At 41.9% G+C, this 12,432-nt stretch overlaps 1 protein-coding gene across 2 annotated transcripts in view; it reads right to left on the minus strand.

Annotated features, from left to right (window-relative positions):
- Positions 1-926: 926 nt before the first annotated feature.
- gfra1a (gdnf family receptor alpha 1a) overlaps positions 927-12,432 on the minus strand; it is a 96,682-nt gene continuing 85,176 nt past the window's right edge. For both annotated transcript variants that reach the window (XM_040139227.1, XM_040139228.1), the window contains exons 9-11: positions 11,160-11,341; positions 3,766-3,813; positions 927-1,767 (exon numbers count right to left, since the gene is read on the minus strand). In XM_040139227.1, coding sequence (XP_039995161.1) covers positions 1,615-1,767; positions 3,766-3,813; positions 11,160-11,341 — 383 coding nt within the window. In that variant the 3' untranslated portion in view covers positions 927-1,614. The remainder of the gene's footprint in view (positions 1,768-3,765; positions 3,814-11,159; positions 11,342-12,432) is intronic.

Genomic DNA, 12,432 nt, shown 5'->3' on the forward strand with positions numbered 1-12,432 from the left:
TCCATTTGTTAGGCAGCAACAGTTGATGCCAGTGACAGTTGTTCTTTCTTTTTTCTTTTTACTTCAAATTTACAAGCGCACTTTTGTCTACCTTGTCTACTGAACCCAAATGCCAGTTCTTCTAAACAAATCACGTCCGGTTTCGAGCGGCAACTCTGCCACGGTTGTGGCGGTAAAACCGTGCAAATGCTACGCTAGAATCTCGGCAGGTAACTGAGGGTAGCGGAGCTCAGCAAATGGTCAGTTTGAAGTGACTGCTCCCTGCCCACACGCGCGTTGACCGCTTCACAACTGAGGCAATAAGTCGTAACACTGAACTGACAGATAAGGATGCCGTGGGCCTTGGAGCGATGGAGGTGTGAGTAACCATTGAATATACTCTATAACAATAAGCCTATTTTTTTTTTTTTTTTTCCTCAGCTCTTTCCTGTTTTTTTTTTTTGGATGCAGTGCAGCAAAGTACATCAAAATTGAATCAAAAAAAAAAGAAAAAACCCATTAAAACACAAAATCGTTCAGCTGAAACTGCAGCAGCTTCTCTGTCACCTTCCACAGAGAAACACTGAACATGGCTCGGACTTCTAACAATTACAAGTATGTACAATCACTAATGAGCGAAGTGGATTCATCCATCCACAGCAGCGCGCGTCCTGCGATCTCCGAGTATCACTCTGTTGGCAAAACGAGGTGTTTAAAAAAAGGGAGCAGAAGCCTGGTGCCGTGTGTGTATCCGTGTGTTTTTGTCTGAATGTGTGAAAATGTGCAGTCTGTGTCTGTGGGTCTTTGCCTGTGTGCTTTTGCCAGTGGCGATGTGCGTTCAGCATGAGCTACAGTGACGACAGCTTGGGCGCAGATGGTCTGACTTCTCTGATGTTTTAAGTTATTGGTGTTCACCCTGAAAAAAAAAAAAAAAAAAAAAAGGCTTTCAAATGACGTTTTTTTTTTTTTTTGTCAGGTAAACATCCGTGGAGACCTTTCATTCAGCCCGTAAAAATTTAAATTACCAGATCACATTATCGTCAAAACATACACGAACTACAGAGACTCAATAACACCGAAAAGGCTGCCCGTGTGATAAAATGTAGCCGTTACTGAACTGACTGTGACTTTTAAGCAAAAGATCCCACCTATAGCCTCAACACACAAACAGACGTGAGGGAAAACTCTGAAAATCCGTGGTAGTTTACATTACGTGTACCGTTCCAAGAGCCACCAGCTGGAATGTAGTCCTCGACTCTTTTGTCATTTCTGCCCGAGTGAGCAACACGAAAGCTTTAAATCCCTTTTTTTTTTTTTTTCAACTAACCCAAAGGGAATACACAGCCAAACTGAGTTAACACCTATAGTAGATCACCGTTTTAGCACACAGCTGCAATGCAAAAAAACAAAACCCAAAAAACAAAAAACAGAAACAAACAATAAAACAACAAAGCTTCCCAAAAATTCTTAAAAAAAATCAACATGGGAATCAAAATAAGAGACAGATTCCAGAGGGAAATAAAACTACAACAGGTATTACTGAGAAGAAAGCATATAATTTCTTGTTTCGCTTTTTCTTTAATACAAATGTGTGTTTGTCAGTCCGTTGTAGCTTGTTGCTGTGACGCTGCGAGGCTACAAGTCGCGCGGCGAGCAGAGCGCCGGCAGGCTGCAGTACCACAGCCAGAGCAGCGGGGGCAGCAGAGAGGCCAGGCCCGCGGGCCGTCTGGAGACAGCCGAGTTTCTCAGGATGGCGTTGGATGTACTTGGGCCGTCTATCTGAGGGTCCTGGGAGAGAGAGACAGAGGAGGAGAGGGGAGAGAAAGCTTAGTGGGGGGTGGGGAACCCCGAAACCCATCCAGCTGTGTGAGACTGGGCTTGAGTTTTTTATCAATTATTTGTAAAAAAAAAAAAAAAAAAAAGGCAGATGGGTTCAAACTTTGATGTCCCATGCACCCAAGAGGACAATGGCTTAAGGATATTTGTTTTTTTGGTAACGTTACGGATGTAGCGTTACGTAGCTAGCTAGCTAGCTCTACTATCTGGCCCTGACAGTCAACAGGCGACATCTAAAATGAGAAGCCATTTTTTTTCCCCCACTCATTTCTGAAATAAAGGACCCACTGTTCCAAAGATGATGAGAAAAATTTGAGAGGCAAATCTGCCACAGTTACATTCTGGTCATAATAAAGCAATATCTGATTCTCAAGGCTGTACAATCAACCTCACATCGTCCCGCAAACATGTTTATTCAGAGACGTCTGGTCTCAATGTCCAGATTGTGGCATCACAGAGTTTCATGAATCAGTTGTGGCAGGTGCCTCTGGATCCCATCCACAACATATTCCGGGACCTTTTTTCGGGACGACACTAACATAAAATCCTGCCAAGCATCTAGGGCAAAATGTCAGAGTCGTTCTTCTAGGTCTTAAGTCTTAATTTATCCAAGCAGCACACGTTGGAGAAAAAAACCATTTTGTTGTTCAAAAACCTGGTGATCTGTTTGCCGGTGCTGGCGTCTCACACCAGCCGGGAGACGCGCTGGACTGAGCGTCGCAGTTTAATTCGTGCCCATGTGAGATGGGACGAACTTTGACGACGTCATGCTGTTTAATTTAATAATATCACCTATAAAAACTGAAACATATTCATCTGGTATGACACAGTAAAAAATAAAAAAATCCAAAGGTTGTTTTTATAACTGAAATGCCACAGTTGAAAGCTAAAAAGTACAATTCTGTGTGTGTGTGTGTGTGTGTGTGTGTGTGTGTGTGTGTGTGTGCGTGTGCGTGCGCGCATTTGCATGTGCCACCATGCATAAGTGTATGTATGTAGAGCCTCACCACCGGTCTTTGGCTCGCTAATAAAGCCGCAACTAACGGCCGGGTCATCTCCCCGAAACCTGTCCCGGCTTCCATTAAATGTCAGTCCAGTGCATAACAGCACGTTATTATTGTACAATGACATTTACAGTGAACTTTAAAAGCCACCAGATAAGCAACAATCCCATTTCAGCCTCAAAGGAACTACAAAGAATGGGGAGTTTACAAAGGAGGCAGGGGGCTTTGTCGTGGCTGTCACTGTCAGAGGGGGGTCAGAGACTTCCAACAGCGAGGTTGGATTAGAGTTTGTGATGATTTGATAACTCGAGCGATTGCCTTTTGGTCCCTAAATAAAATTGTTTTCCGAGATAAACTTGAGAAACGGTTTGAGATTTCATCTCCCAGCACAAGTTGTGTGCGACGTTTTAGGGGCTTTGATATTTTTCCGAAAGTAAATGCAGCATTCATTGACAGCAGCTTTGACCGAGGCCGCCGATATACAATATCCATATGCACCGCAATAATCAGCTTGCGGAGACTCGACACACGCTTAAAGACGGGCGATTCTTGTCACCGCAGATATTTTTGCAATTATTTTCTGTCAAGCTTCTGCTAATTCATTATAACTCTGTTAGCGCAGCCGCAAAATGTAGATTTGGTCGCCTTAGAGATGTACAAAGAAGTACGGAGGTGAGGGAGGTCTTACTCTGAGTGCCTCTTAAAAAGAAAGCGTTGAGGGAACAGTAAAATTAACTGAAATCAGGTTGACAGTAAGATGGCGAGGGGCATTCCCTGAAACTGTTTTTCTGCCAATTGAATATCTTCAAGTATTTTGTCCCGTCTCATTCATAGTCATGTAGTTGCTTTGAAATGACCAGAATCCTGGACTACATTTACCCTTCACTTCATACGTTGCCCCTTCATTTAGTTATGCATTTTATCAAGTGACCGACAAGAAACTTACCACACAGAAGACGCCGTCGACGGTTGAGTTTGACTTCAATTTCTGAGCCTGCAAGAGAAGAACACAACGAATCAGAATCTGTGTTACAGCCCAAAACGTCCACACAAAAAAAAAGAAAAAAATTAAAGTCATGTTTGCGGTGATGGCTTTGTCGATGAGAAAGATCCAACTGACAAACAGATTATTTAACTTTAAAGAGTTGAACTCGGATCTCAAAGTGTATAAGTAGATAGCATGTCACATCACAGCCCAACTGCATATCAGGGCCTTTGCTCACGGACACTGGAACTGAGAGTCGACGGAGAGAATCTGCAGTAATTAATTTGCTTTGATCAACAATCAATAGAACAATCAACAGTCTAATTAGACTGAAAATATTCTGGCAGTACTTTTACACAACAGGTACAAACAACACACAGACGTCACTGTGTTCGAACACTGTGACCAAACCTCAAATAAGCATCATCTTCAGTCTGTATGCTTATGAAAGCTTGGTGCTGATCTGATCATAAAAGCAGCTTGTAAACTAAAGCTAAATTGGAAAAACTACAATAACCTTGGAGAGTTTACCCCGAGAGCCTGTTTAAACTTTTACAGCCTCTGATATTTACACCCAGAGAAGAAGAAGAAGAAGAAGAGCGAGGCTGAGCGCAGAGGGATGTTCAGACCCAGACCCTGGTTTCATCTCAGATTCATCATTCAGTGACCGCCGCGCGCTCGAACACACTGTCTTTCGTTCTCGCTCACACACGCACACGTGTACGCGCAAACACACACTTCTGCAGAGAGAAGGTTAGAGGCGGCTCTGCCATGACAGCAATGGCCGATGCTTCGGTTGCTTCACTGCGATTTCCACGTAATTTGCTGAGTATTAATAACGGGGTTATTAAAATTACAGCATGTGCAGTGTGTCTGGCAAAAAGAAGTTCTTGTACCAAACCAAAAAAAAACCCAAAACAAAACGCATGCTTTTCGTCAGTACATTCCACAATGACTCACGTGAGTGTTAAGAAAAACTACTCATATGAGTGTTTACTGATCGGTCAGCTTTATGGTTGAGGCCCAACACAAACTGCTCGGTTAAGATTTGGGAAAGACGACCTTCGGGATTTAGGGAAACCAGCATCGACTTTTAGTAGCAGAACTGTGGTGCTGAAGCTAAATACCCTGACCCCCCCCCCCCTTAGACTTTTTGTGGCAGTATAACTACACCTTGCTTCCTCTGACCTTTGCTAGATTGGTAAAACAACCCTATGACAAAAATGCTAATGATTTTTTGGAAATTGTTTTAACATCCAGTGCCAGTGTTTTTAAAATTCTCACTTTTTCCACGAAATCTGCGCATGGCAGCTAAATTATGGTTAAGGTTAGGGGACTATAACACTAACTTATAGCTGATTATGATTATGGTTAATAAAAAGGAGAACTTTAATTATAGAGTCTATGACAGGATGCGAACTCTGGCCTCCAGCATGTCCAATGTGCTACAGACCTGTCCCCCACCCAGTCCTCCACTCCCTTTCCTTCCGCTTCGTGACATCGGTACCAAGCGTTCGACCTGGACGTAAACTGTGAGGGTCAGAATTGGACGTTAAAGATATAATTCCTAGGGACACCGGGCCGGGGTTCAAAAGAGTGAATTTCAGTGTCGCGTGTTGAACTCCTCCCCAGGACTTTTTTGTGGGTATATGACAACTTCACACTACTTCTGTGTTTGCCACTAAGCGATGACACTAGTTACCCAAATGACCACTAGAGGTCGCTTGAGAGGAAAACGTAAACATAGGACAGTTTACGCGTTTGAACAACCAAACCAATTTTTATTTTATTTTTTTTTTTTTTTTTGGTTGAAGGTTAGGCAACAAAAAAACTTTAAATGAGTTAAAACTAGTTTAGGAAAAGATCAAGGTTACAGTAGAAATAAAACCACAACTGTTGGCCTGTAACAGGGCACAAAATCTGCTCTGAAACAATAGATGCACTACACGCTTATCCACAACCCCAAACTCCAACCCATTACATTCCCCCTGCAAAGGGCACACCACTGTACTTCCTTCACTGGCACTAAGCAATGAGACTGAACAAAAGTCGTGTGCTGCAGAATCGTTCCAGATTAATACAGTTTCCAAAGAGGCTGAGCAGGAACTTTATAGAACCGCTGCTTCTAAAAAAACGTAATCGTGTACGGTAGATTTTTACCAACCGACTCGGATCTCAAACCAGTGCCTATACACGCGGGACATAGTTAGGGCTTTTCAGTAAGGTGCAGCCGAAAACGTTTTGACACAACGCACGCCAACCTCAGAGGTTACTCAATGGAAGACATGCTTCCTGCACCTTATTTCTAAAGCCCCGACTCCAGCCACGTACTCGAGACCTCGTCGCAGCGGTTTAAAAAGGTGTAGGAACAAATGAATACAATCAAGTCATGAACCGAAAAAATGACAAATGCACAAACAAACATGACATTTGTTCAGTGATGAAGCATCGCATTGGTAGTCGTCACTCTCTCCTCTGTGTCTGTGCACTTCAGGTACATTTCTAAACAGATCAGAAGTGATTACCACTTGTTTTGATTGCACGATGAGCTGATGCCCATGATGAGTTGATTTGCAGTGCAGACTTTGTAATCAGCATCTGAACATCTTGTATTTCTGTTGCGTAGTTGGTAAATTAAACATCTGATTATGAGTGCGGTTCTTTGTGCAGCAATCTTTGCCCTAGGAAAAGGTATATTGCTTTTCCTCTGCTCCTAATGACCTGCACACTGAATCTTTGCATTCAGGTTAGATGCTGTAGGTGAATGTAACTCCAGTTTTGGCTTTTGGGTATTTATGTGTGTGTGTGTGTGCGCTCAGGCTGTAGGCCTGACGGAGTAAGAATGACTCCATGCACTCCATGGTGCATTTGCAAGCCTCTGTATAAAGACCCAAACAGAGGAACAAAACCAAGAATTTCAGGCGTGGTAACAGAAAATATCAGCGGTCTGAGGAAGACGATGGCCAGCAGAAATTGCATCTGTTTGTGTTTCATTGTTTGGATGCATTAAAAGTGTTAAACATTTGTTCACCATAATGATGAACTTTTACACAGCGTGTTGCTGAAGTCTGAAAGTCCTGGAGGCACTCTTGTACGTTACAAAGTGAATCGGGAAAGTGGCTCCATCTGCCACCGCACTGATTTTATTTCTATAATGTCTCCAGTAAGTTTCAAAACTGACAAATTCAACAATTTAGAAGCTGCTATTTAGAAGTGTTGTTTCTCTTCGTGAAATAAGATAAAACAATTAAAGGCACAATCTGTAAATGAAACAAAAGGATCACCCAAAATTACCAGCACTCAAAGCACAGGATTGTAGCCTTCTCTGAAACGACTGACCGGTCTTTTGAAACAAAGACAAAACACTTTACAACAACTATCGTGAATATCTGTCTTATTTTTTTTACTGATGCTGTAAACTGTTTGTTTACTGTTTGTTCATTTTGATACAAGACTAACAAATGAAGTTTTTTACATATACAACTCTGTGATTTCTGAATTACTATTCATTTCAATTTTTGTTTTTGTTTAGACTTTGGTACTATTGCGAGTTTTGCAATAAACTGCTACTTTGACCTTTGATTTATCCCGTGCAGCTGTCCATTCTTGGGAGTGAGAAGAGCGGGGGGGGGGGCGAACGGCACGTTTAAGTTTTCTGTAGACTGGGGACATAAGAATTCGAATAATTCAGTGGCTGCGAGCAGTTTCCTTAGGGACTATTTTCTTCGGTGGAAAGTAATTAAACAGCATGCTCCGAGAATTATCCAGCGTCTGCAGCACCAATTCTGGACTAACATAACTTCCGCTGACCTCCATTGTATTTAGGTGGAATCAGAAATCTCACCAGAGATGGATGGGTACAGTGTCTCAAAAGCTGGAAAAAAAGGCCGTAAGTATCTGCATGGGTAGATATGACTGTTGAAGGGTGAAATAACCCTTTAAATTAGATCACACTTGCTGTTCACCGCTTTGCTTGTAATTACATGTACGTGAAAACCATATAAACCTTTGCAGAACTTTGCACGTATCCTGTAATATTAAACACAGCAATGCTTATTTCCAGGTCAAAAAGAGATTTGGACGTCAACAAATTCAAATATACATGTATATTGCTGCGTTGTGTCCACATGCATTAGATTTGCCTAATACCTGCCCGTTCCGAAAAGTCACATTAGCATGTGGGGAATTTCCATATTTGTCCAGGGCACTTCTTGCCTGCTTTTGGAGTCAACTATATTCATAAGAACAAGCCGATGGAGCCCTGGGGTTTGCAAACTTCGGGCCGATGTGTATGCATGTGTGTGTGTGTGTGTGTGTGTGTGTGTGTGTGTGTGTGTGTTGCTGCATTCTAGCACGAGTGTATGTGTTTTATCTGTGGTGGCTTTGCTGTGGGCGCGGATAGCCCTTTCTGTGATTAGAGAGAAAGAGAGTCCTTTAGTGTTTTACTTTCCTCTGGAGGAAGATGGCTTCTTCTCACTTTGTAACGCGTTCATATCACACAAAGACAAGACGGCAGAAAAATTAAAGACAGTAAGAGAACAAAAAGAACATTGTGAGCGCTGACAAAAAGGGAAAGTGGAAGGCACACAGGTCTCAAGCTGTTTTTCCTCCGGTTCCTAAAAAGAAAGATCTCACTGGGAGCTAAGGAGCTTTCAGCTGGTTACAACGTCCTCCTTTTTTTCCCTCCCCTTTTAATTCTCTTCTTTCGAGCTGAGGTAAACGCACCGTTGTGAGTGTTGCTGGGCTGTCACTGGGTAGAAGTGGAGCGGTTCTTAGCCTCTGGTTAATGGTTATTATTCTGCATGTATGTGTGTTTGTGTGTGTGTGTGTGTGTGTGTGTGTGTGTGTGTGTGTGTGTGAAAGAGAGAGAGAGATCAATGAGCAGAGTGGAGTGACTCTTCTGACAGGCCTGTCCCCTGAGTGTGTCATTACGACAGCATAGCCTGCCTTGATGCGTACACACAGACACACACACACTATATCGCGCGCGCACACGCACACACACACACACACACACACACACACACACACACACACACACACACACACACACATGCAAACACACTCCAATATATTGAGGAACTGTACACATACATACACACTACAGAATTGGTTTAACACAACAATTCTCTCATTAACTTGTACTTGACGTGCTATCAGAGCAGTGCCAACAGCACGCACCAGTACACCACCAAAGCTCATTATCAGCACAGACTGTGTATGTGTGTGTCAGCAAGTGGGCGCAGTCGCGTTTGTGTGCATTTGTGTTTGCAGGCATGAGTGTGTGATTGCATTTATCTACAGTATCTGTCCATGTGAACTAAACTTACACGTCTGTACACCTGCATATACAGTATGTGTGTGTGTGCATGTGATTTGTGGGGCAGTGCTGTTAAATCCTGGTCCTGTTTTTCTGAAAACAGTCACGGAGATTAAGTCAAAGTAAAAAAAAAAACATTCAAATCACAGGATTGCAGCCTGCTATCACTTCCAGACCGATTGACAGGTTTTTTCAAGGACACAGGTTTGTTCTCAGATCAGGAGGATAAGTTGAAGTTAGTGTTAAAAACTCACAGTGTTACTAATGCTATGCAAATTTTCTGTGCTCTACTGCTACCTATATCAAACGTAATCCCACTATAAATAGATGACTACAGAACTAAGAGTAAATCTTAGCAACACAAAAAGATTTTCCATTTAATTAAAAAAAATAGCATTTCTAAGATAAAAAAAAAAAAACCTTATCAAATACACATAGATAAGCAGAAACCAAAAGTTATTTCTTGGTGAATGGCTAATGAACAGAAACCAATTTTCTGTCATGTTAGCAACTGACCCAAAGACCAACTTTAAAGCTGCACTAATTAATATTTTTGTATTTGGATCATCTGACTCTCTGGGATGTGAAAAGGGTTGCTCAAAGTGACAAACCAAAAGACCGATAATTACACAGTCCTGCATTTCCCTTAAAGCTCTGCAGAGCATTTGAGCATCTTTCAGCTCATTTTGGCTTTTACGGTCCACAACTTTACTCGCACTGCTCTCATGAACCCTGCTTCCAGCAGCAGACAGCTGCTTTCAGTGTAAAAGCTCCGACAGATCCAAACTCTATCCGCAGTTGGGACAAATTTTAGCGCCTAGCTGGTGAACATAGTGTTGATTGGCAGCCGAAGAGCCAGCTATTTCTTCAGGAGTTGGTGGAGAGCGTTATGATGTTCAAAGAGCTCATCCTTGAGTGAACATTTGTGCCAAATTTGAAGAAATTCCCTCAAGGCATTCCTGAGATATCGCGTTCAAGGGACAGATGGACGTGTGGACGTACGTATGGACCTACATAATGTCTCCGGCCACGGCGGATAGTGCGTGATGACTGCAAATGTATGGACCTTCATGCACGATAACAACAAAAACAGAAAAAAGTGATGATTATAGTTAAGATTGCTGTTTGGAAAAAAAAAAACAATGATAATGAGAATTAACAACTCGAGGGTAGAAAGCCTCCAAATCAAACTCACACAGCCGCCTAGTTGTTGTACTGTCCTATCAAACTGTAATGGCTAACACAACAAACAGCCACCTACTGGAACACTGAGCAGACAGAGAGTAACGTCATCATCCCATTGAAGTTGCAAGTCCAATATTCACTCTACTTTAAGCTCTAGTTTGGTCTCTACCAACTCCTGAGAAAAAACATCTGGCTCTTCAGATGCCATATGTTCCAATACTTAATAATTATGGCTTTTCTGAGGTTGTTTGCTGGAAACTGCTCTCTATGCTTTTGCAAGGTTTTACGCATAACACTTACTTGTGTTTCCAATATGGACAACACTCACTTTATTTGAAGTATTTGATTCACTGCCTTAACTTGACATATTTGGTGTTGGACAACACCAGATAAACAAATGGAGCCTGTCTGAAAGTAAAAAGAAATCGAAAGTGAGCCAGAGGATGAAGAGGCGGTGAGGTATGCAAAGGAAAAAGGCAAACAGACTGACAGTAAGATAGCAGCAGTGGATGAACAGACACTGTAGATACTGTATGGATAGTGAGGCTGATAGAAAAGGATAAAAAGAATAAGCAGTTCAGACAAAGAGCATTGGTAACTCTGAAACTTGAGCCATCCGTAAAGTCTTTTTTTTTCTACAAAGAAAAAAGTTTCTGAAATTTTTTCATGTCATGGGATAAGATTTGTCCCAGACTGGCTGGAACCCTTGATCCTCTGAGAACAGTCATCCTCTGAATACAAAACTAGCTTGAGCCTGTGTGTGTATGTGTGTGTGTGTGTGTGTTGTGTGTGTGTGTGTGTGTGTGTGTGTGTGTGTGTGTGTGTGTGTGTGTGTGTGTGTAAGTCTCACCTGTAGGCTGCCACAGAAGTGGTAGATGCCAGGGTCTGTGTTGATGTGGTTGTCAATGGTGTTGGGGTTGCGTTCGCGGTTCCTCTGGTAGGGAGTGGTGGTGGAGGTGGTAGTCTGCACGGGGGACATCGGCTGCCACACGCCCACATCTGTCCCGTTCCCAAAGGCTTGGATGGCATTACCTACAGAGGGGAGGTGTGAGACAGAACTTATTGTGGGTGGTAGACGTAAATTAAACAAAGTCCAGAAATAAGTAAAGACATAAATTAATCCTTGGCAAGAAATAATCAATCATCAATGGCAAGTTTATCCTGACAAAGATGTCTACAAACCATAAGTAAATTTTTACTTCAAGCTATTATTTTGATTATAAAGGCTCCAAACACATCTCTTGATGAGTCTGATTTTGAGATAAGCTTAGCTGGTAGTTTGAGACACCAGAAATACCACGTCGTAATACCAAACAGGTCCCTTTAGCACCAAGCTGGATCTTATCATAAATCACATGCTTGTTAGTCCCCATGTTAAAATAAAGCTTTATATTGCACCTGCCTAAACCATAATTAAAGGTGAGTTAGAAGGTACTTAAGTTTTGTTATCACTTCCCTCCATTATAAATTCACCACACAGTCCAAAGCCTGAGTGCTGATGTGGCTATTTACCATTAGAGTCCATTAGTGGCCCTATTAATAGCCTTCTGTGGCTTTGATGTAAAAAGACACACACCCACGCGCACGCACATCAGAGTAAAGCTGAGCTTTACAGATATGCTGTGTGAACGTAATGATATTCTTCCCTACAACACTGAATTATGACCCTAATACTGTGTTGAAGGAAAGGAGGGCTGATCTGCATAATGGCCCTTTAACCCCACTGAAATATTCATCCACACCGTGCGTGTGAAAAGACACATGGTTACGTCTACGGGATGTGAAGAAATATTCCCCTTGTTGGAACAAAAAAACTAAATAAAAATAAAATAATAATAATAATAAATAATACTTTGGATGCTTTATAAAAAACTGTGTAAATTATTCCATGCATTGAAAGCCTTGTGGAGATGCTTTGGTATAAAACAAAACCCAAAAACTCTAGTGCCATTTCATATATGAGCTTTAGGTAATTAATTTAATCACTGTGCAAACACAAGCTGCAATTTATCCGTCTCACATTAAAATAGAAGTTTCTCGAGGCAAGGTTTTATTAACATAGTAACCCATCAGTCCTTTCTTTCCATTCGTCTCTCTGTACAGATACTCTAAATAGCTTAAAC

This window comes from Xiphias gladius, chromosome 11 (assembly GCF_016859285.1).
Source record: "Xiphias gladius isolate SHS-SW01 ecotype Sanya breed wild chromosome 11, ASM1685928v1, whole genome shotgun sequence".
Classification (NCBI taxonomy): domain Eukaryota; kingdom Metazoa; phylum Chordata; class Actinopteri; order Istiophoriformes; family Xiphiidae; genus Xiphias; species Xiphias gladius.